General features: G+C 38.9%; 2 protein-coding genes across 2 annotated transcripts; both read left to right on the top strand.

The window, feature by feature from the left end:
• Positions 1-1,090: 1,090 nt before the first annotated feature.
• Positions 1,091-13,411, top strand: LOC137282484 (uncharacterized). The gene is made up of 6 exons (XM_067814239.1): positions 1,091-1,112; positions 6,571-7,610; positions 7,810-7,868; positions 8,604-8,652; positions 9,354-9,413; positions 12,698-13,411. Exons 2-6 carry the CDS (start codon positions 6,572-6,574, stop codon positions 13,378-13,380), a joined length of 1,890 nt encoding a protein of 629 aa, XP_067670340.1. The 5' UTR covers positions 1,091-1,112; position 6,571; the 3' UTR covers positions 13,381-13,411.
• Positions 13,412-14,538: 1,127 nt separating this feature from the next.
• Positions 14,539-25,656, top strand: LOC137282075 (NXPE family member 3-like). The gene is made up of 6 exons (XM_067813818.1): positions 14,539-14,588; positions 15,201-15,339; positions 20,970-21,058; positions 22,136-22,837; positions 24,218-24,267; positions 24,857-25,656. The coding sequence occupies exons 1-6, from the start codon at positions 14,539-14,541 to the stop codon at positions 25,654-25,656; spliced, it is 1,830 nt and encodes a 609-aa protein (XP_067669919.1).
• Positions 25,657-26,565: the final 909 nt, after the last annotated feature.

A 26,565-nucleotide genomic window follows, 5' to 3' on the forward strand; every position in this document is an offset into this window, starting at 1 on the left:
GCAAGATAAGTGACAGCGTGAACAACCTTGTTATTATCTGAATGTGTAATAAATGACTCCATTCTGACACTGCCTTGTTACTTATTCAGACATGTTGTTAATGCTAACGAGACAGTACGACTTCCGTTGTTCGTCGGCGTCATGAGGCAAACTGCCTCTACCGGCACTTTGTCAAAACCGTCATTTTTATTTCGTCCCGAGTGGTGCCGTTATTGATTGTAGTCCACTATAGTTGTCAAGAAAGATTTTCGGTCGAAGGGAGGTAACTCGGTTAGGGTTATCGCGACTCTTGCAGTTCAGTCTGTCTGAGATAAATGTACGCAGGCACACTCTCTAAGAAAAATATGCACGTTTTGTTCAAATATAATACAATCAAATTACACAAATGTTCTAGTGTTTACATGAAAGTTTGTGTGTGTTTACATGTGTATGTGTATGTGTGTGTATGTGTGTGTGTATGAGAGAGAGAGAGAGAGAGAGATGGCTGTGTGTTCTGTTTTACATATATTCCAACCTCATCACGGCAAGGGAGAGATGACATATACTTCACGTCTTGTAACTTTTGTTAAAACGAATCAGAGCAGTATTCCTGACGAGCTGACGCACTAACAACTGGAGAAGCAATATCAACACAGGGATTATTATATACTCTTGTGTCATACCATGTCTCTTGAAACAACAAGCATGTTCACCGTGAGCAGATAAAAGGTGAAACTATTCAAGTGAAAAGTTACTGCAACTGTTCAAAGCTTTTGAAGCTATAGGTGCCAGCATCGTTTGCAGAAAAATACAACGTATCACTTCGCAATTTTGAATTTATTTAGTTATCAAAATACTACATTGTATTGCGTCATAATTGCAGAATGCATACCTCGGTGAAGATTTTTTTTTATTAGAATGGATATTGTACAAGACAGTCTTACCACATGTCATGTATACTCAGTGAAACGTATAAATTTTTATCTCAATATAACGTGCAGTGCATATAATCCAGTTTGTAAGACGCCCCTGTCAATGCATGAGGCAACATGTTGCTCTTCAATTCCGATAACACGCGAGCGTAAAGATCTGACCCTCAAGTGACATGTACAACAAGGACGCCGAACCTCCAGGTAGGTGTGTACTGCCCTGTCTCAATACATCCCAGTAAAACTGTCTTGATATAAATATAATTCCATAAATTAAATAAAAATTGCGTACACTGTAGACGATTATCTGCTTATGTCGTAATTTTAAGCGTATACAGTCAAGCGTCAAATCAAACGTATAATCCTATCATTGCCAGTTCTATTTCAGACGCCATTACGCGCAGTGCGCTTTGCTGCATCAGTGCAATTATTCACTTTAAAATTAAAACCAGATCTTTTTCACTTTGTGGAAGTTAAACATTTTGTTGATTGGAGCGTAGTATACAAGGGAAAAGAAAATCCGATACCTGTAGTTGTGATATGACGCTGAAGTGTACACTATGAATGTTTCCAAGGCGACCTGAATGAAACAACATGACATGTAGGACAGAGTATTTTAGGATTAACAAAGCTTGAAACATGTCTCGATGACCTAAACACCCGGCGATTGTGCAGTAGGGTATGTAGGTCAGATTTCGGCTTTGATTACAGTACAGTGTGTTTCGGGTATACGGGTGGAGTATTTGCGTATTTTGAAATATTCGTTTGATATGATAAGTGTTTAGGGACAGACGGCACGCATGGAAAGTACGGGTGGACTTAATTATTTTAAATCATTTATAGCAGAAGTTTATATTGAAAAAGGTTAGGGTGCTTAAAAGGGTGTAAACAAAAAATAATTTGTATGGTGAATAGTGATGGATTTGTAGGCGAGAGTGGAAAGTGTATATTGGTAGATATCACACAGTGTCAGAGATACGGGTTGAGGTGCAGCAAAATTGTGTGTATGTACATGGGTGGGTGGATTCGATAGTGTATACTGGTAGATATCACACAGTGTTGAAGATATGGTGTTGAGGTGTAGTAAATTGTTTCTACATACACGGGTGTGTTTAGTGGATAGTATGTACTGGTAGATATCACAAAGTGTCGGAGATAGGGGTTGAGGTGTAGTAAATTGTGTGTATATACAGGGGTGGGTGGATTCGATAGTGTATACTGGTAGACATCACACAGTGTTGAAGATATGGGGTTGAGGTGTAGTAAATTGTTTCTACATACACGGGTGTGTTTAGTGGATAGTATATACTGGTAGATATCACACAGTGTCGGAGATAGGGGCTGAAGTGTAGAACACGTCACAATTTAATTCTGGACTCACAATAGTCCAGAAACTCTCCGCACTGTGGCCACTCTCTTACAAGAGATTTGGCAAAAATAAACATGCAGCTTTTATGAGTATGTGCTAAGGATGAAAAATTGAAAAATTTTTTTTTCGAAAACTGAAAATTTAAACTCGCTCGCCCATGGGCACGCCCATGGGCGAACAGCGGTCCCTGGGCAGGCCCATGGACGAGAGTGTTTAATTTCGTCCAGAATAAATGTTTTGGAGGTTGTAAATGAATGAAAAACTGTTAATAAGTATCATGACTCAAATTTCAGCTCGATTTGACTTGACTCCGCTAACTGACAGCGATTTTAAAAAATCTCGCCCATGGGTGAAAAACATATTGGCCCATGGACGAGAATATTTACTTTCACTGAACATACATGTTTTTTCCATGTTTTGCAGTTTGTAAATAAATGAAACTATATTTATTAGTGTCGTGACACGAAAATCAGCTTATTGTGACTTAATTCTGATAACTTAGAGCGATTTAAAAATATCATTTGGCCCATGGGTGAGAATATTCACTTTTACTCAAATTACATCTTTTTGCATGTTTTGGGGGGTTGTAAACGAGTGAAAGTATGTTCATAAGTATCATAATACAAATTTCAACTTATTTTGACTTAATTCCGTTAATTTAGAGCGATTTTTAAGAATCTCGCCCATGGGTAAAAAACATTTTGACCCATGGGCGAGAACATTGCCTTTTACCCCAAATAAATCTTTTCACGTGTTTTGGAGGATGTAAATGAATGAGCATCATGATTTATGAGCATCATGACAGAAATTTCAACTCATTTGACTTAATTCCGCTAATTGAGAGCGATTTTAAAAACTCTCGCCTATGGGCAAAAAACATTTTGGCCCATGGGCGAGAAAATTTTTTTTCACTCAAAATAGATCTTTTTACATGTTTTGCAGTTTTTAAATGAATATTTATAAGTATCATGACACGACATCCAACTCATTTCGACTTCATTCTGCTAATTTAGAGCGATTTAAAAACAATCTCGCCCATGGGTGAGAATATTTCATTTTACTCCAAATACATCTTTTCCAATGTTTTGAAGGATGTAAATGAATGAAAGTGGCTTTACGAGTATCATGACACAAAATTCAACTGATCTGATTTAATTTTGCGAATTCAGGGGGATTTTAAAAAATATACGAGAATAATTACTTTTACTCAAAATACACCTTTTCCTGTGGTTTGGAGGTTGTAAGTGAATGCGGATATATTGATAAGTATCATGGCACAAAATTCAACTCATTTTGACTTAATTCCGCTAACTACAAAAATCTGCACTTCCACTCCAAATACATAGTTATTTTTATTGTTTTAGAGGTTGTAGATGAATGAAAGTGTGTTTATAAGTATCACTCCTGTCTTAATTCGACTAACCTCGCTCGTGGACGAAAATATTTTCATTTGCTTGTTTTCTTTATTTTGCAAGCATATGGTTAAAATTCAGATGAAATTATAATGAAAAATAGTGTCAGTTTAATTTAGTGAGTTTAGTTCTATGTCGCACTTAGCAATATTCCAGCAATATGGCGGCGGTTTGTAGATAATCAATTTTCGACCAGACAGTCCAGTGATCAACAGCATGACCATCAACAGTCGGGAACCGATGACATGTGGCAATCAAGTTAGCGAGTCTGACCACCCGATCCCGTTGGTCGCCTCTTACGACAAGCATGGTCACCTTTTATGGCAAGCATTGCTTGCTGAAGCCCTGTTCTACTCCAGATCTTCATAGGTACTGAACGCAGAGCTATGAAATTGAAGTTATTTGTGAAAGTCCTTACTCCAGTGACACAAAGACTATGCTGGGACACATTAATAAACAGCGTTGTGAGATTTTTGAGTTGTTTTGAAATATGTCTTGTTAACCCCACTGACATTCGCCAATAACCACTTAAATATAGAATACATAGTCCGTGCTCCTTCAGAACAAATAAGTAATTAAGGATCCCCAACTGGGTAATTAAGTAAACAACTCAAAATACTGTCACTTTCTGCCCAGGACATCACGCGTCACCAGTCGTGAGCTAATGACCTTGTAAAACCCCTCACAAAGGAAACACAAAGCACCAAAACTGTATTTCTTTCTAGGTGACACACGGTATGTTGTCAAAATTTTCGTTGTGGAATACATTCTATAGTGGGCAAAACCTTACGCTTGGAAAGTGTACCTACCCAGTAGTTTTAAGTGTACCTACCCAATTTAGCATGTTTCGTTTTAATATTGTGGGATCCACTTTTAGTAATTCTCGTTTGCCCGTCCCAGGTTTTCTTCGACCGAGGTTTTATGGGGTATTCTCCTATCTGTCAGACCAGGAATAATCTACAACAGTGATAGGTCACTCGCTTGCTTTCTTTACCATTTGTACCAATTAATATGTTCCTCGTCATGCTCCAGCGCACACAGTGACTTGGTTCGTTTCCAGCGCAACTTTGACTGCGTTTAACAGTACTTCAGCCAGTTTACTGTATCATTCGAAATCTTACAATGAATGAATGAATGAATGATAATAAGAATTAAGAGCAAGATGTATGTGCGAATGAATGAAAGAAATAATAAAAAAAAGAAGTACATATGTGAATGAATGAAAGAATAAAAGATACACCACGGCCATCCCTTCCTAAACATGCTAAATAATGCAAAACTATCGTTAGATCACATGTGTTGACATCAGTTAATTATAGTCTCCCTTGTCAGACATAACAAGTTTCAGACAGGTTTAAACAACAAACTATCTGCTTGACTGCACAGCTGCCTGTTGACGTAGTATACCCACCTCACCTAATTTTCCTGCGTAATCTTCATCTACATCACCATAAGCAGAGAGCACAGAAGGCCGAATATCTGTAACCACTAAACCGTGGCGTCTCACTGGAACAAGCTAAGTTCCCAAGTGAGGGTGTCCTTCTCTACCTTTTCCATTAATCTTTAAAACATCTAACAAGCTCAACGCATGCAACTTTTAACTAAAATGTGATGTTATACATATCATAAAAGTAATTTTAAGGTATTATTCAGTTCATAAATTATCATTTTAAGATGCATATATGTATGACATGCTGGACGGGTATTGGGCATTTTGTGATAATTTACCATTACCATTTTCATAATGCATAAAAAAGACACTCATTAATCTATCACTGAGTTTTGTCATTCTTTCACTCCAATACGGTCGCTAAATCCCTTCTGATCATAGTATATGGACTCTCCCATACCCATTTCACCTAATCCTGAGAAATCAACCAGGCATGACATACCCACATCGCCTAATTAATTTTCTGTACCTATCGATAAAAAATTACGTAAAATGGGAGGACACCCGGTTCACTAATGGGAGTGAGCCTCGTTGGGAGTACCCTCACTCTCACAAACCAACCGACTGGGGAGAAGCTGCCACATTAGGACATTGAGACCATTCTGATTTATCGAGTAAAATACGATTTTATGGTTTAGAGTTTGAATCTTGGCATATCTTACCGGTTTTGCTACTTTTGCACTCTACCTTTCTACCTGGGGCGAGCATATTTTGGTGGTTTTAGTATTTCATCTATTTGTTTAGATATATTGATTTGTCTTGTCTGCTTGTAGACAGGAAAGGTGTCTGCTGGTCGATAGCAGGTGTTGGGCACACTGGGGAAGTCAATAGTGTCTGCTGCTAGGCATCAGGTGTAGAGGATGGGGCGGAAGTGAATAGTGTATGCTGCTTGATTGCATGTGTGTGAGTTACGGATGAAATTAATAATGTCTGCTGGTAAACAACACACGGTGTAAAATTTACGGATGGACTGACAAATGTGTGATATACAAAGTAAATGAAGTCAGCTAGTAGATAAAACATGTATTTGTGGTATTTGGTTTGCGCAATTAATGTCTGCTGATATATAATACAAGGATGGGATATAGGGATGGTGTAAATGCTTTATATTGTAGAGAGCATAAAGTGTTTGAGGTACGGGTAGAGTATATCCGCCCTCACAAATGAGGGCAATCAAAGAAATCGTTTGACAACATTTAAAAGTATTCAAATCTAAGATTTTAGGACAATTATACGGAAGACTGTATTTTGCTGGCTGTGATAAGGGAACAATTGATTGCTTTCTGAAATGATTCTTTAGCTGCATGTAAACGTTGCGGTAAACTCAGAAATAGTTTTGATCAAGTGCTTCGGTGCAATACACGCGTTTTCTTGTGAGATCCTTGTGACGTGCAATCGATGGAATAGAGACATCAATATGATCTATTTCAGAATGGACCCCTTCCCCAAGTGTAGTCTCTGCCAGCAGCAGTTTACCGTGAGAGGCCCCACCCCCTTCTTACTGCCCTGTCTTCACGCCGTGTGTGAGACATGTGTGTCATCTGCTGCTGGTGGTGTCATATCATGCTCTACATGTCAGAGGGAGGTCAACCTCGCAGATACAACACTCCTGACTGATGTAGTTAGACAAAAGGAAATATATTTTCTGACAGTCAAACATCGCCCCACAGAATTTCTGTGTGCAAATGATGACGGCAACCAGGCTGTGTGTTGGTGTCCGGAGTGTGAAGAGTTCCTCTGCGAATACTGCCAGAACTTGCACAATCGTTTCAAAGCTACCAGAATACATATTGTTGAAACTTTTACTGACACAACACCGGGAAGCATACAAACTAAACCAGTTTGCAAGCTGCATAGTCCTTATCCTCTAGAATATTTTGACAACACCTGCAATATTTTAATCTGTTACAAATGCAGACTTGGCGACCATGCTGAACACGACGTTGGAGAGGTAGATGCGGTTGCTGATGCTTCTAAAGGACGGATACAACAACATGAAAAGAACTTGTCTGCACATCATACTCGTCATCAAACATATCTGAAGAGCATCAACAAAGCCATGAATGACACAAAGAAGACAAGCACTACTCTGAAGGAGGCTATCCACCACACTTTCCATTCTCTGAGGACACAACTCGATCAAAGAGAGAAGGAGCTGATCATTGATCTGGAGAATCAGACGAGACAGGAACTGTCAGATGTACACACCAAGCAAGTTACCTCTGAAGGCGAGAGTGAGCGATGCAAGTGGACCTTAGACTACATTAAGACAGTACTCAGATATGCTTCAAACTCGGATTTTCTGACACTGGAGGGGTCAATACAAGACACAACAATGATGCACCTCCGATCAGTTCCACTGGAGGTGGAGAAAGCACCTGCAACCGGTTTCAACACAAAGGGCCTTGATAAATTGAAATCTGACATATCTGCATTTGGGTATGTCAATGCATATGGCTCAGTACTAACAGGTACTTGCTTATATATATATCTTTCTTACTGAAGCTTTCTCAAGAGTATATCAGGAGTAAATGGTCGGTATCCTTTTTGTGAATAATTACTTTAATGTCACCTTAAGATTATATGATAATGTTCGATCTATAGTTTTCCTACAACATCACAGTGAACCATTAACTATTTGATTTGTAATGGATGTGGGTCATTTTACAGAAAAAGGAACACAGACAGATGACAGGTATCTAGCTGAGGCTGAGAGCATACACCTGCATGTAAGTACTTCTTAATCAGTGAAAAATGCGTATATGTATAAACGTCGGTCAAAGACGTAGTCGGCCTAGCTATATTCTTGATTTCCAATGTTTGGAAAGCTTCTATTCAATTTTCACGAAATCATTAGCGAAACCATATACAAAATTTTGCTTGCTAACGTTTGTATTGCACTTTTTCATGATTTTGTGCGGTTTGCACTGCGTGGAAAGATCGTACAAAATGGGGATCGTGAAGCTGGAAGTAAAACCAGTTTGCTCGGGGTTGACAAATAATAACTAAAATAAGAAAGAGAAATAAACGTAAAAACTGCGGGTAATGTGGTTAACGAGATATTAGTCATCTCAAACACTTTAATATATTTCTTGCATGTTTTGTTTCCTAACGTTTGATTTGCAGTTTTCGTAGATTGTGCGGGTTTTAGGGGACGTACCAAGATAACAAAATAATACAAAATGAGGATCGTGTAGCTACAATTTGTTCGGGGTTGACAAATAATACGTAGAGAAATAAACGTAAAAAACTGCTGCATTTGTATCATAATGTAGGTGAAGCCGACTATTTCCGACGCTCGTATTATTGTTCCCAATGAACTTATTTATAACATTTTATGATCAACTGTGGACATGTGAATGTTATTGTCTGAACGTTAAACTGATGCATGTGAGTCACATTTTGTATAAACCTGTTGTTTAAAACATGAATTGTGGCATTAATGTGTTTCATTTTCTTACAAGCTGGAGAACTTGGAAGTTCCTAACGATCCGACACAATTGCCACGGTTTGGTAAGAATACCATTATAAGCATAATGGTTGAGAATTAAATTATAAGCTGTTTAAGTGTAAGAGTAAAACTTTTACTTTCACACGACATTTGATAAGGCTACATTATAATCTTATGGAAATGTTACAAATGAACAAGACCTGGACATCAGTTGTCCAGCAAACCACTTCAGAAGTAAAACTGGTCTGAACATGTGTGTTGGTAGATGCTGTGTTATGTTCAGTACAATCTGTACCCCGATCTTTAAACTATGGTTTGTAAAGGCACACTGTCACACCACATCTCTCTGGAAAAAACTTATACATTTCTCTCAATAAAACTTACTATCTGCCCCCAAGAAAGCTACCAAATAGTTCATTCGCTCAAAAATTACGTGTTTATATTACAATGTTACATTGTACACAGCAATTAAACATTCTATGTAATTTATGGTAAGTGCTCTCTGTTGGGAAGCTGTTCGCCTTGAAGTTTCGATCATTGATTACAGGAAAATCGCAAGGGATAATAAGTCTTTTATTGCATCAACCGGGTCAAAAATTAGTGCATAGGTCCCAATATGTACAGTCAATATATGCCAAAAAATTGTCGAAAATGTAGGACATGGTGCCTTTAAAACCAAATCTAGTTTTTAACAGTTAAACATGGAAAAAAGGCCTTATTCGTTTTGTGATTGTTCCACATGTAGCTAGGATGTATCTTGCAGATGCTGGGTGTGAAATCTACAGACGTGAAACAGGGACGATGACGCCGATGACTCTGCAGTGTGAGTACAATCTGATGCTAACTGTCTTCAACACATGATGAGTGAGTGAGTGAATCTGGTTTTGCGCTGCTAGAAGTAATATTCCACTCATGTCACAACGGGGAACACAAGAAATTTGCTTCACATATTGTATCCATGTGAGAAATGGAACCCTAATCACGAGGTCAACACTTGATGAAGCACTGTCTAAACATTACTGGTTACTGATAGGTGAGCGTGACCGGTATAAAAGCTGGATGTTGTACATCTGAGCCCTATTTCACAAACATCTTGTAACTTTTCTCGTAGCTTTCGTACCTCCTACACTGTAACATTGGAGGTAGGAATGCTACGGTAAAAGTTACGAGACCTTAGGCTTAGGAGAGTTTTGTAAAAGAGGACTCCGATGTCGTGCACAGGATGAAGTACTGGGCATGCTGTACACGGGACGATATACTGGACGTGATGTCAACGGAATGGTATACCTAACCTGCTGTACAGGCGAATATGTAACCGCTGCTGCTGAATCCATTCCTCACTGTCTTTACAGTTGAGTATAAGGAGCATAATATAGTAACTGATGTCGTTATTTAACTCAAAGCTGAAACTCAAAGCATCCCCCACCACCCTACTGGGTGTAACGTTCTGCCCCTTTCCACACAAGGTATAGAGACTTCGGTGTAGTGGTTTTCTTTACGTTATAAACACTGGACATGTTCCTGTTTTTGTGGGGTTTTTTTTTTATTTTTTTTTTTTATTATTATTTGTTTTGTTTGGGTATGTTTATTGGGTTTTTTTGTTTTCTTTGTTTTTGTTCTATTTTCTTCTTCTTCTTGTGATTGTTTTTCCTTTGTAAAAGATTAAACATAGGGCAGAGTACCAGGTTTGTAGATATACCTCTATTTCTTTCAGCACATGACTTCATTTGATGGTTTATGTGGTAGTGTAGTCTCTATGTGTAACACTGAGATCAAATGATCTTGCCCTTGCAGTCTTCAGTGAATCATCATTTGTGATTCAAGAGACGTACAGGCATTTGCAATTGGAATGGAATGTTGTTTATGTTGTGTGAATTACGGTGTATTTCAGATGAGGGAGAAAAGGAAATATTTTCAAAAGTGTGACTTGTTCTACCTAATATGAAAGGTGCACCGTTTTTCATGATGCTTATCACATACGTCGTTTAAACAATTACCATAAATAATATGAACACAATATCTAATGATGATTGTGGCCAAAGAACATTTAAAGCAAATCTGTAAACAGTCTCCAACATTTGCTCATGACATCTATCACTGGCATAAAAATCAAAGAGTTGTTATATCATCATTATTCACATAACGTATTCATTAGAATGAACTGAAACTGTTCCTTTTTTGAATGCAGATTTGACATAGATTCATGGTATATCACACACGTGTATGACAGTTTTTTGTTGATTTGTGTCTCGGGATAGAAAACCATGGGAAAAAAATACAGACATTTGGAACTTTTTCCACGTGCACCATATTTTATAAGACATACGAACAGCCATTTGATCAAATATGTCATTTTTGTTTTCAGTCTTTTTGAGAAAATCTACGAAAACATGTAAAGCAATATTTAACGATGAATGTGGTCAAATGACATGGACAATCCTGCAGAGAGTTTCCGGCACTTTCTTTGAATGTTACGAGTTGGACGTAAACGTTAACGTTGTGACTGATGCCAAAATGTGATGACGTCCCCGTCTACAGGGGGCGTCCCTGTCACTGCACGTCCCAGAATGGTTGAGGATTTTTCAGCATTTATGGACCCGTGAAGGTCCCGGGGTAGAATAGGCCTTCAGCAACCCATGCTTGCCATAAAAGGCGACTCAGCTTGTCGTAAGAGGCGACTAACGGGATCGGGTGGTCAGGTTCGCTGACTTGGTTGACGCATGTCATCGGTTCCCAATTGCGCAGATCGATGCTCATGTTGTTGATCACTGGATTGTCTGGTCCAGACTCGATTATTTACAGACCGCCGCCATATAGCTGGAATATTGCTGAGTGCGGCGTAAAACTAAACTCACTCACTCACTCACTCAGCATTTATGGGCTACGATTGCAAATATTCAGTGTACCCGTGAATTATGTTTAGCTTGTCTCACAAGGCGACTGACTAATAGGAGCGGATGGCCATGCTCCTGACTTGTTTGACATTTGTCATCGAATCCCAGTTGCGTGGATCGATGCTTACGAGTTTAAACACTGCATTGTCTTGTCCAGGCTCAATCATTTACCTGGAGTACAGCTGATTGCAGTGCTTAACAACAGTCAAGCAGCCAACCATTATTATAGTCAGTTATAGCTCAGCTTCCTCTTATTGGGCTTTATCAAAACAAATGAAAGGAGGCATCGCATCATCTGGTAGTAAACGAGAACGACATACACGGGAACACACACCGTCAATTTGCTCACCAGTGACGAGAGGTGCACCTTTGAGGTACCAGATATTCGCTGTCTGTTATCTACACAATTTGAAACTGACAAACTAAACTCTATCTGTTTAGTCTAAAACGATTCCACCTTTATACTGCCTTAACCATCGGCCTGGCACAGAAAATTCGGTTAACTATCTTTAACAGTTTCAACAAATTCTCATCTGAAAATGTTTATTGCTCATCATAGACATAAAAGGGCAGTAATATCTGAAAATGTCAAGTTTGAAAATTGTTAGAAACAAAAAAAAAATGTGAGAGTACATGTCACAGTTGATACACATAACGCGACAACCTGTGTCCCGCGCAGCGAGTGTGGTCAGACTGTGGGCAGTGATTGATTGAAGCGGACGTAGAAGTTACCTGTTGATACTGTGTCTGTTGAACACTCAGATGTAAAAATATCGTCAAACAATAACTTTGTCGGTCTTATTGTTTACTGAATCGTATAAGAAGAGTTTAGAATACAAACAATGATAGTTTTATCATGATGTGAAGTTTATACAAATGTGTTTTCAGTCCTCAAGTGTCTATTTCTGACTACACACAGCAAACCAGCTCAACCAACAATTTTGTTACAAAATATTTCATGGAGTGTTTATTTCATTGTCAATCAGTGTAAAATTGCATGAAAAACATTTAGAATAGCCACACAAATATGTTCCCACCGTCATAATATCTATTTATATCACAGTTATGACACAATTCACACACAGACGAAAACGGCAGCCGATATTCAGTGCACTGTTTTGTAAACATTGAAACGAGGTTGACAATAAAATGTCTCATTTGTTGTCTGAAGTCGGGAAATTTGTTAAACTGTAAACAAAATGTATATTTCCAGGTCCTCAACTACAACTGGACGCTGCTCGAGCCAACACAGACAGGTGCCACGTAACTACAGACGGTCAGCTGGTCAACTCGCGGCCCGCCACACAACACAGACACAGTGGCATGTTACGGAAATATCTGGGTACATGTGCCTCCACCTCCATCCCCCTTCCTCCATCCCCCACTACTGTCACCCCTGCCCCACACACCCCACAGTACTGGGAGACACACACTAGGGTGGGTGTGGTGGGTAAAGGGTGGTGGCCTATTGTCCTGGAGGTGGGTGTGGTGGAGGAGAGTCAGGTGGACAATGAGTGGAGTGTTAGTCTACAGTCCCGCTCCTGGTTTGTCAGTGTAGACAGCTGTGACACACACCGGGGGAGTCTCTGTACCAGGGTGTGGCAGCAGGGGAAGGAGGGAAAGTGTTATAGAAACACAATGTCTGACACACCCGGCACACAGGCCACTCTCCACTATGGCGTTGTGCTGGATGTGGGGAGGAGGAGACTCGCCTTCATCGACCTGGACAGAGAGGTTGTTTTAGCCAAGGTGGATGTTGAGTGGAGGGAGTCTCTTCTTCCCGTGTTTGGTGTTGTCCCTAAAGGTCGCTACACAGTCAACATGAAGGTGATAAGTGGGGCAGATATCACCATTACTGACACCAAGAAGTCACTTATCTATGACGCCTTGAATTAGACAATAAAATAAACATGACATTGTGTAAACATGTAAGTGTGACTTATTTATTCAAACCGTCAAATGTAATTGTAGTGATTGAGGCGGACGTATAGGTTGTCTGTCTGTGTGCTGTTTGTTGTATATAAGAATGTAACGAGGTCAGCTAAATCTGTTCTTTTTCTACTTGACTGGATTCCGTGGGATGTTACAAACATTTTGCATCCCCACATGACTATTGTTATGATTATTATTCTGCAGTAGTTGACCAGCTTATCATACATTTCTTACATGTCTGTGAATTGTCACAACAAATAACTGAATGCACAAGTTCATCAAAAGTTGTTTCAAATCATGAATTTATGGCCATTTTTGGCTTCTACTCTGTAATGTAAATGATTTAAATCCCCACATGAACAGTTGTAATGAAATTATTGTCGTTGTGAATCCACACACGTCACATTTGATGTCAGTGAAGAGATGTGGTGAAAGTGATTGAAGCGGACATAGAATGTCCTCGTGTACGTGGTGAGACGCGTATTCAGAAACACAATCAAGTACTTGTCATCGGTTCCCAATTGCACAGATTGATGCTCATGTTGTTGATCACTGGATTATCTTGTCCAGACTCCATTATTTACAGACCTTGCTGAGTGCGGCGTGATACTAAACTCACTCACTCAGAATCAATGAGATGTAACTGAAGCAAGTTTTACATATGTCATATTTGGAATTGCGCTTTCCTCAGGACTGCCATAAAATGGTGACGAAATCTTCAACACTGAACTCATATACACCAAAACTGAAAGGAGAAATATACACCAAAACAGAACAAAAATCACCAGAAACTGCCACAATATCCTCTAAAACCGAAACAAACCCCCTGTAACGCAAAACGTCTAGTTTGAAATGGAAACAAAACTCGTGTATCAGCTACAACAACGCCCGAGAACGGTCGCCGAGTGCACAAAACGGCAGTCACAGCATCCGAAAACGGCAACCATAGCATCCTGAAACGGCATACATATCATCAAAGATGGCGGCGAGAGGAAACGAACTTGCTGTAATCAATAATGTTTTCCGTCACCATGAATCTAATCTTGCATATTTGATACGGGGATGTAGCACATCAACCCCCTATTGTATGGAATTCCTGTTTCTTCGTAGAGTGCAAATTAAATGACTTTTGTGGTTGAGTCCCATCCAGGATTCGAACCTGCACCATCAGAGTCAGAAACCCTGATCTCCAGAACACAACGTCAGCCACTTAACCCGCTCAGCCACTTCAACCAAAAACTTCCAGAATTTGGTAGAGAATATGACACATGTTTCATTTGACGGCTTTCCAAATGGCATTGTGTAATCATCTGAAACAAGCTGTAAATAATCTATCAAGCATATATTCGATTAAGACGGCAATCGATTCATGGGTTGGAAAATGATTGTTTGTAAAAACAAACCTAAAACATATAACAATACCTATGGTCAGTAAGTCCAGGAACAGTCGGCTTCTGAATGTAGCCTGTGAAGTTTATGGAAACCCTCAACATGGAATCACGTGCAATTCATTAATATCATCACTGTTATTAGTGATGTGATCATGACAAAGTTTGATATAACATCGCATCACTGCTTTCTTATTGTGCGTCGGCAGAGAAACCAAAGTGATGCAAGTCTCATGTGGTTTCAACTTGGTGAAAACAGGGACTTCTGTTGACACTACACGGGAAGTTATAGAGGTTTCTTTCAAATGGCTAATTGTAGGAACGCTCAGATCATCTGGAACTGTCTGAACGTGTATGTTGCATGTCTGAACATGTAAATATGTGTCTACTGTACAGGTACACATATGCTACGCTCGCCTTTAAGGAACATTTTCCTATCCTAGCTAAGAAGCTGGTGCAGAAGTTGTTTTGGAATGTTGCACTGATATTTCTAGGGGATATTTCACAACGGAACAAGCTCTGTGGTCAAAGGGAAGTAAGTACGTGCTGGAGTGAGTGAGTTTAGTTTTACGCCGACTCAGCAATATTCCAGCTATATGACAGGGGTCTGCAAATAATTGAATCTTGGCCAGACAATGCAGTGATCAGCAGCATGAGCATCGATATGCGCAATTGAGAACCGATGATCTATCAACCAAGTCAGCTAGACTGACCACTCGATCCCGTTAGTCGCTTGATACGACAAGCATAGTCACTCTTTATGGCAATCATGGGTTGTTGAAGGCCTATTCTATCCCAGATCTTCACGGGTCAACTCTGTGTTGGAAGCTGTGGCGGAACCTGTTTTCATACTTCTCCTCTCATGTAGGTTGGTTGTTGGGTTTGTTCTTTCACTCCGCACGCAACAATATTCCAGCTAAGTGGTGACGGTCTGCAAATAATCCAGTATGGACCAGACAATCCAGTCAGAACCAGCATGAGCACTGATCTCCACAACTAGGATACGAATGCATGTGCTAACCAAGTCAGCGGATCTACCACCTGATACTGTTAGTTGCCTTATAACACAAGAAAACGTACGGAAGACCAATTACCTATAGGACCGAGTGCAAAAACCTTCTACTTGGACATATACATTCATCTCCAAGAATCCGTAACAAGTATTCTAAGCTAGCTCTTAACATACAATGTGTGCAGAATACAGTCAACCTTATAAAATGTCATATTTTGTGAATGTGTGTTTAAATATCAAACATCATAGCGTTTTGAGTTTGTCACTTAAAACAATATAAACACATTTCTTTTAGGAAGGATATACATTGTGCAGAGAGCAGCTGTATGAAGTGGTGTAAGTGGGGTAACTCTTTGAGGACTTGAGGCCACGCGGGAACGGATATTTCCCTCATAAACTTGTTTTCACGTACTTGAATTACCCAGTCGTAAAGATAACCTCCGTGTGGACATGCAGTATTGAAACAAACGACAATTATGTGTTTACGTCTTTCTAAAAACACATTAATACATCCATTAAAAATTATTCTTAGGGAAATCGATGGCTTGATAGGGTATCTTCGATATCACCGTCAATACGATATTTGTACTTGCATTGAACATAAACATTTTCATCCCTTGACCCTGAAATTAACACACATTTTTTTCTAAAATAGGAATGCACCCAGTTAAGCTCAAAATGGTTATCGGTCGATTTTCTGTCAACAAATATATTTGCAAACACGGTGTATTAGTGCAGCAGAACATGTAGTTTTCCACATGTTGTCAACCCCAGAATTATATGACAAAGTATGCTAAAACTGATGCATTTAAGACCCCAACTGTGATATGAAGAAATAGAGGTCGTAATCGTTTCACACCTATATGGTCCCAATACCATGGAGATATAAGTGAATTCCTGGATGAGGCATAAAACGATACTTACGATAACGCCGTTCTGGACTAGACAGCCCATCGTTATTAAAAACACACTGATTTAATACTTTGGATATTTTTAAGAGGTGCTCGTGAGTAACAGTTATAAAATTTTTGAACCGAGCCTCAAAACAAAATTACCCACATCTCTTACACATCGAAATAATAGTACAGAATTGCTTGAACGTGCGCTTGTAAATACGTCATGATAACATAAGTGTGCGATGAGGAATAAACAGCTCTATCTTTCACACATTGCAATAAAAGTACTCAATTTGTTTTCTTGTTTTAGAACATAAATTCAAATCCTTTGACTTCGCAAAACTTGCCATTTATTTTTCGATCATAATATATTTGGAACAGTTATACAGCGGTATTAGTATGATTGCCTTGTCTTTATCACAATCTCGTGGTACTAATGAAATTCAAGTCTGCAAATAGGTACATACTTCATATTGACCAATTTGGTTTGAACATCTGTTTTCTCAACATCAACTGCCGTGTGCCAAACATGAAGATAGAAAAATGTTTAATATGATTTTGTAGTCACGGGTCCGAGGCCTGACAGTATTGGAAATAGAGATTTGATTGGTAAACTCTTGCTTGATGATGCTTTCATACACACAGCTAAAGCTGTACCACACCCTTGATTTTAAGCACTCGTTTGCACAGTACAACATCTGGATATAACTTAACAAAAGTGGTAACAGTACTCAACGTCACTAGTATCAACATTTGAATCCAAGACACCGACGTCTACGAGTACGAGTATGATGTCCTCATAACAACAGGGTCAAGATACCAGACGTTTGCAAAATACTGCTGGCTGTTGAATACAATTTCTTAACTCATCGTTAAAGTATCAACAAATCATCTTTCAGGAAGTATATCCCTGGATGATGTCCTCGGGATTGGATCATCTGGGTGTGGAAGAGTCCATAATTTTTGTTCCGAGCAGCATTAATATATGTTCCCATTTCATCATTAGGATAAATGACTGACAAACATAGTATACATGTATAAATACATGTATGTTTTATTGTATCAAAGACACATATTCACGGTATTGGAAGCCTTAGTCGATGTGCGTCACATAAGCTGGCTATGTTCATTCTTAGTGCTTGAATGCCCAAGCCGCCACTCGCAAGGTTAACCTTTGACCATCTTGCGCATGCGGAATGCATTCCTTACTTACCAAAATGTCCCGATAACGAACTGTCAGAAGTTTTCAAGGCACTAAATGTTATGTGTATTTGCATGTCGCACCTATAGTGGCATTGCTGATATTAAAGCGGTCATTATGCAGCTACCAACAAATTAACACAATGTCACATAATTTGTATTGGGACGAATCCGATGTCGATTTCTCGGCAATTTTGGGTGAGTAGATAAAGTACTTTTTGTAGACTTCAGCTCGGATTCATAGTCTGAGGATGAAGATAAATCTAGTAAACGAAAAGATCAAGGCCAAGACAAATTACAACAACCGTGGCAGACAACTCTTGATCAATTGCTTGAGTGTGCGGTCTCTAGGAATGGGAATCTGTCATGTTTCCTGCCACAAATTCCTCTTTTTTGAGAAGTTATCTAGACAATTATCTTGAAAATGTTTGGGTTACTTCTGTCATACTCGTCAAATTTCTATGCCACTGTTCTGCACAATTTGCTGTTCGGGGACACCCGGTGGTTAAGTGGTTTCATCACGGTCCCGTTCCACCCAGAATGATGGGAAAAGTGATCATTACATCTTGTAAAATACAAAGTCAATGACCACAGTCCACGAACACCGATCACATGGACAAGACTAATGATTGTCACCAGGGCCATATTTCACATTCAGCAGTATACTCACCCATCCGTGAACACAACTCATCCTTTATCCTGTGTCATATCTCTACGGTGGAGGGTAGTTGAGACTCAACCTTCAGAATAACATATTCACTCTGTCTTCATTTTAGACTACTAGCTATTCATTGACTAACCAACGTGACGGCGGCATAGTAAGCACCTCTGACATAGGGCAGCTAACAAAGGGCTGACCTCTCCCGTCGCACTCGAATGCCCGCGTTTGACAGCATATCGTCTCAGGGTAGCCGATGCACTCAGTTGAAGGTTGTCGGACACCAGGGAGAGCTGGATGGGAGCTAGTTTTCTTGTCTCGCCACGTGGACACACCAGACTTGACCAGTGTACAAACCAGAAGACCAGAACGGTTGGTTCACTCGTGATTTTCACATTCTTTTACAGCTGTAATCATATCCGAAGTCGGTGATCAGGGGCTCTATTCACGAAGCAGCCTTTGCATGGGTTAACCGTGACATTGAAGTAAGGGATATTCTACTGTCGCTTGATGTCACTAAAGTAGATTATCTTAGTAATCGTGCCCTAAAATGTTTAGTTCAACAATTGTCCACTTTGCAATATGCTTAACATTTCTTGGCCCTCTTCTCAGTTCCTAGATATATGGAAATGTTCATCCGCCTTTTTTCCAATTTATTAGAGAATTTATGTTCCTGATTATTTTAGTTACCGCTGAGATTCATAGTGGTCGGATACCTGAAAAATCTCTCAAATTTGACGTTTGATGATTAGAGTACGGGGTTAAGAACAAAGAATGGGCTGGAAATATCGTGTTTTGCATAGTTTAAAATATGAAGTCACCTCATCAACTGTGAGTAGCAAGCAACTGCCTTTTTACGCAGCACCAATGATTTTCTATCACTATTGCTTAATGCACCAGTAAATTGCTTAATGACCTCTGTGTAGCTGTAAAAACAAACTATAAGAAATCTGATGTAATTTACGCCCATTATCATCCTGTCACGGTTACGTGTGCATTCTGCAAAATCTAATTTAGACTTGCCCAGTAAGTTAGTATTAGTGACAATAGCTCGTTTATGTCAACCTTCTAACAGCCTAATTAAAACCTAGTACATGTATATGTCAACCTTCTAAAAGCCTAATTAAAACCTAGTACATGTATATGTTCTGGATAATCGCAATGTCAACCTTCCAAAATCTGTATTAAGAACCCATTATATGTCTTGGACAATCGCAAAAAGAATTCCAGTATTGGGCAATGATGTTTCAACCATAAAAAGAGGTCAGTGATATCAACACACATGCCCTCACAACAAATGTTGTGATCATTGACTTAAGGGATTCTACATTTTACTATGCTGTAAGTTATTTTGTGCAACTCTGTTGCGTCACATAATGACATGACTGAGATGTATTATTTAAGAACAGAAAGTGGCAATATGATTTCCATAAACATTGTCATGGTTTGTTAGTCGTAATTGAATATGTAAGTGACTAAGAAGCATTAACGGACTTGTGGTTAGTTGTGCCTATGTCGCACTCATGTATACACACAGCAGACGCACTTAACATCACTAATATGCTGATTTTTAACCGTTATAAATAATCGATTTAATGCCAAACATCAACTATATTATATATATTAAATACCACACATATATGATAATTAGGGTGAAATTATTGAGAACGATTCTTACATGAAGTTGGGTTAAAAGAAGAAAGATTGTATCTTATGCTTACAAATTCTGTTATTTGACATGCTAATGTCCCATCAAAACGTGTATGTATAAGATTATTGTTATGAGATCTTTTCTGGGTATGCATTTATGTACAACATACCTGAGCTGAAAAAATTATTGCAACATTTCCTTGACTGATCACCGACTGAAGAAATACTCTGTTCTATTTTACTGATTACAACTCGTTATCCCGTTATCGGGTAACAGGATGTTAAGTATGGTTTGTCGCAAGTTGTGATTAGCTACGTTCAATTTAATTCCTAACTGAGCCTGTGGCATGTATTGGTACAACATGACTGATTATAACTGGTTGCAGAACTGTTTGTTGTGATACATGCGTGCAACCCAAACCATGATATTTCTCTTACACATTCGTTTGAAAAACATTTACCCAAGCATTTTCAATTTCCTGAAGTGTTGTTTGTCCGCTTTTAAAACTTTCACGTGAACCTATGCGGGTGAATCGAATAACACAAACAAGTCCTTACAAAGGTAAATGTTACGATACCAATGCACAAACCTCAAATAAACAGTAATCATATGTCTTGCTAGCCAGGTTTATTTTATTTGCTTGTGTCTCTCGTGGTAAGGCATCATTGATCGATTACGTTCATTCATGCATTTAGCCTACTCATACAGTAGCAGAAAAAATTGAAATGATTTTTTCTGTTTGTTTCAGATGAATTTCAAATTTAAAAAAGTGATGATTCTCGCGGTTTTCTTACTAGCTGCAGGGTTGCTGTATTTATCGTGGAATGGCGTTGAGAAGTAAGTACCTGATTTCCTCTAGTAGCATCTCGTGCGCTTATTTTGTTCGTTGAACTTCTGGAACTGTCGCTCATTGAAAACCCGCTGCTTATTGAAGACCAAACGCTTATTGCCACAGCAAATGATTGTCTGTAAACCTTCGCCTAGTTCTGGATCCGATTCATGTATACAGACAATAAATACCATGATTGCAGCTTCGACGCTTACATAATATCCGTCAACTCGTGTCATGTGGAGGATGAGAAATTGTGACTAAAGGGACCATTTTTGGACGAATCTATTTTGTGATCAATTACGAACACATTTATAAAAGACGTAACCGGCGCTTAACAGAGCCCAGGACGTTTTCCTTAAATCGCTGCTTAACTGTCAGCGCTTACCTGTTTATTGGAGGAAATATGGTACTTGTTTTGTGAGAGCAATTTTCTGAATGGTACACTTTCGACAGAAACAGATTTACCATCTACTTAAACGAACTGGAATAACAACACATCACCCCAAAGTACCTCCTCAGTTTAAAATGATGGAGTTAAGTTTATTTACACCTGTTGATAACACACCCATACTCCCAACAATGGAATAGGTATTAATACAGTAACAACAGGAGGATGTACGGGGAAGGCAATGTTCAGGAGGCCGGACAAGATAAACATAGCAGATGAGATTAATTAGTGATGATGGCTGGAGTGCACTGTTCTGTTGTCTTAATCAGTTCGTTGTAAGCGTATGGAATTAGTTATCTTTGATCTCTGTTTATTGAAGGCTTTTGTAGGCAGATTTGAACTGTTTCTGTCACCTTTCTTTTGGTGATTATTATTCATCAACCTAGGAAAAAGCCAGTCAAATAGATGAAGAAAAGAACCGATGGGAGAAAAAATTCCTGCAGTTCCTGAGTTGTATTGTCATCTAAGTTGTCAAAGCACAGTATAGACAATCGTATTGGTACTCTGCCTCTCTGATCCCTATATGGATGAGCGTCGGTCTTCATTCTAAAATATGACTGTTAAATAAGGAACAGATGATACTAACATTTAAATATTCACCATTGAACACCGACTTCAATTTCCGTACCGATAGGTTTCAGATTGCTCCAGGACATGTACAGCACGGAAAAGGTCACCAGAACCGGAAACATAAAGCTGCACATGAACTCACCCTAAAACCTGTGAAGACAGAAACGGAAATTCTGAATGATGCCAACTATCAAGATTCAAATCGTCATGCTTCAGGAAAGTTCTCAAAGTTATTCCTGATTGAGAAATCGCATGTCTACGGACTTAATGAAACCGTAAATATCAGGATCGTGTTAAAGGATCGTAAAAGCAAACCAAAAACCCGAGGGGGAGATATGCTGGTTGTGTGGATGAAAGACAGAAGGAGAAAAGCTTCTTCCGCCGGATATGTTATTGACCATGACAATGGGACATATACGGGTGTTCTGCGCACCATGTGGACTGGGCAAGCTGTGATATATGTAGCAATATTGTCATCCAGAGAAAGAATGACTTTTATATACAAGACATTCAGAACCGGATTTTTTGGAAAGCATGTTTATTGCTTGTTTGATGCACAAAACATCACAGAGACTACTGAGGGGTACTTGGATGAACGGTTTTTGAAAAAAGAGACCCTTTGCAATCTGACTGCTGAAAATTGGGGTGTTCCGTTTTATTGTACCAAACCTGAAAAACACGGATTTGAGTGTCACCATTGGAGTAGAGTTAATACTGTTCATTTTAAGCCAGTGCCCACGGAAGCTGATACAAGCTGGTATAGATCGTAAGTAATTGTGTTGGATAGCTTATTCATGCTTTGAAAATGTTAATTTTTGCAATGGGAATAGAAACTAGATTTTGTGTTCCATTTCCAGAGAGCACAATGTCTTTTGGAGATGTGCAATTCCCCAAACTTAAAACCTGTGACATTTAGTTTCATTTCATTATCTATGAATCTTATGTCGTTTGGATTGGATTGTCAGGATGATGACTCCTTGTGGATCTTAGATGTAACTTCGAGCAGGGGCATGGGGACAGAGACCACTTTGGTAATAAATTACTATTTGGATTCAAGTAGGCTTATTAAATGCATTACCTCAATCGATCAATGATGCCTTTTCACGAGAGACACAAGCAAATAAAACAAACATGGCTAGCAAGTCATGTGATTAGTGATTAGAACAAGAAACATGATATTACACGACTTGAATCACCTTGAGTTCAGGGTCAGATTAATGGGTATTTCATTGATCAGAGAGTTCAACCCCAAAATTTAACGTTTCTCTGCCATCGTATCACTTATGTGTGACCAACGTACAAAAGGAATGCGATTAAAATACAAAACACAAAACATTTCCTTGCCTCCAAGTTGTCTAATCAACATGTGTTCAATCCATTTCCTGTTTCCAAAAGTTCCCAAAGACAAACACATATTGTGTTTTTAATCATTAGATGAGCAAATCCCATTAGGCGTAACAGATAGTTAAACAGGTATGTAGCAATGGATTAATTAACGCTTAGCTAAATGTATTTCATTTTCACACAGGATTAATTAATATAATCTCATTATCACACTGACCAGTTAGTCCGAATTAGTGATATGAGTTGTTGACAGTGGATTATATACGTCAGCTGGCCATGGCGAATGCCAGATTTGGGATTATATCCTCGATTCGAATCCAAATTTATTCTTGTCAAAAATCCACAGCACTACGTAGCACAAATGAGTGCCTTTCACAACTGGTCCAAGGATGACCACTTTGACTTGACGTGCCTATGAAAAAATAAACAACCCCACCCCCCCACCCCCCCTTGAAAAACTTAACATGTGACGACACTTCCATTTACGTTACTAAGATCAAGGATTAGTACTAATCTTTGATCACTTTGTGAAACTGTATCAAAGCCTTATGTTAACAGCGTTCACTCATAGGATGCCAGATGTTAAAAGCGTTCACTCATAGGACGCCAGACTTCGATTTCCTAAATGGACATTGTGATCGTAAGGGGTTTTGGATAGTTGGTTTTTGATTGATCATTTGAGCTATATGCACTCTCTAAATCTTTCGACCTGTATCTCATGTTCTGTTTGAATTAAAAACCACCACCATTTTATGTCTTGTTGGCAAATTAATTCATGATATACATTGGTTCATCATTCCAGATGTGCCTTTGAGAAATTGCAGGACTGGATCCATATACGTGTTTCTTCTGGTAAGAACTGTATTTTACAGAAACACAGACTCACAGACTCACACTGACCCAAAACACGTCTGAAAAAACATATAACTGACATACACAATATGCTACATGATATAGAACAAATAATTCATATATCGACTGCAAGGAGCAAAGGCAACCTGGAGTTGATTTAAATTAAAAGTGTTGTAAAATACTAGAATATTCAAATCAACGCAGTCAAAGAAAAAGTAGCATAGGGAGCTCGAAGTGTGTGGCTGTCGGCTTCTCGAAAGAAGCGTAAACAGCAGTGTCAAAGGCGAAGCTTCACTGGACTCCCAACTACAAAATCAAACATCTTTTGACTCACCAACCCAAACCTCACTTCACCTCAACTAATCTCAACCCGAACCCGAACCTTAATTCAACCTCATGTAACCCCAATCACTCCAGTTCTTTTGCCATATCCATGATATTTTGTTGATGACATGTGAGATGGCTTTGCAAATCAACTCCTAATCTATACCCCTACCATCCTCCATAAAGATGGAGTTATCGGAACATTGACATTCCTGTCTTGTTTGAAAATACAATGGATTATTAATACTTTCTTTCAATATTTCAGTGAAAGCTGCGGCAGTGTTTTCAATATCTCCATGTGGAAAGAAGCGATTTCGTGACAGCTGGGTAACACCATCGCCCATTGGCTTCTTCTGCAACTCAACATGGAGACAACGAAAATGTTTTAACATTTTATCAACAAATGACTATCATCAATGCTTGACCAACAGGTCATTGAGGGTGTTTGGCGACTCTACTGTCAGACAGTTTTTCACAGTCTTGTACAAAACACTGAATCTTAAGATGAGAACAGGACCCTGGTTTCTTGGACAGAAATTAACCTCACACAAACGATATTACTACATGGAGGCCTACGAGGAAAGACATAACTATACAGTTGCTTGGATTCCCCATGGACTTCCTATGTCGTATTTCAATGCCAATAGGACAGCAATTAGACCTGTATTTGTCCGCTTAGATGAAATACCTTCGGGGTCAAGTGACATCATCTTAATCAATCTATACGCTCATTTTAACCTGTTCCCTGTGCACATATTTAGGGATCAACTGAAACGTACGCGGATTTCAATACAGAAACTATTGACACGATCTCCTAATATCAAACTAGCTATCAAAGGACCCCACAATTACATACATCCCATAAGCAATCATACTCTAGGGGGGCTGTGGGGACCTATATACGAAAGCATCATCAAACAGGAGTTTGTTGCTTTGTATGATCGTGTGTTTTATCTCGATGTATGGGACATGACAATTGCTGTTGAGAATGCTAATGTTCATCCAGATGAACACGTTGTGAGTATGATGATTCACACATTTCTTGGTTATCTGTGTGTCGAATAAAGAACTTATATCACAGACAGAATGGCCAGTTATCCATGTCGTCCTCGGCCAAATCACCATCTGATTTCATTTCAGGAGTAATCGTTGAATGGTAGTATTTCTCTGACAGATACCTAATGTGACTATGTTCTCTACAGTACGTTGGAACATGGTCCAGAAAATTAAAGGTAAAGGTACTAAATCCACTATCCATCATCTTAAACATGGAGATCAATTGCTTACTGATAAATCAGATATTGCTAACAAACTGGGTGAAACACTTGCTAAACACTCTTCCTCTTCTAACTATGTACCAAAATTCCAGCAATATCAAAAACAACAAGAAAAGAAAACTATTAATTTCAATTCTGATAATGGGGAAGATTATAATGAAACCTTTTCTATTCATGAACTCCATACTGCTCTTGATCAAGCTCATGACACTGCTACAGGAGCTGATAACATACATTATCAACTCCTGAAGCACTTACCAGAATCCTGTTTAGAGACGCTCTTATCAATATTTGATCATATTTGGACTTCAGGTAAATTTCCTTCTTCATGGCATGACGCCATGTAGTACCAATACCTAAACCTGGACGTGATCATACGGATCCATCTAATTATCGTCCGATTTCGTTAACTAGCTGTGTTTGCAAGACCATGGAACGCATGATAAATAATCGACTTGTTTGGTACTTGGAAACAAATAACCTTATAACTGATATACAATGTGGTTTCCGGAAAAAACAGAAGTACTGTCGATCACTTAGTGCGTTTGGAATCATTTGTAAAAAACGCACTAATAAACAAACAACACGCTGTGTCTATCTTTTTTGATCTTGAAAAAGCATATGACACAACTTGGAAATATGGCATTTTACGAGATTTACATGACTTCGGTTTGCGAGGTCGTTTGCCTGAATTTAT

The sequence above is a fragment of the Haliotis asinina genome, chromosome 4 (assembly GCF_037392515.1).
Source record: "Haliotis asinina isolate JCU_RB_2024 chromosome 4, JCU_Hal_asi_v2, whole genome shotgun sequence".
Taxonomy (NCBI): domain Eukaryota; kingdom Metazoa; phylum Mollusca; class Gastropoda; order Lepetellida; family Haliotidae; genus Haliotis; species Haliotis asinina.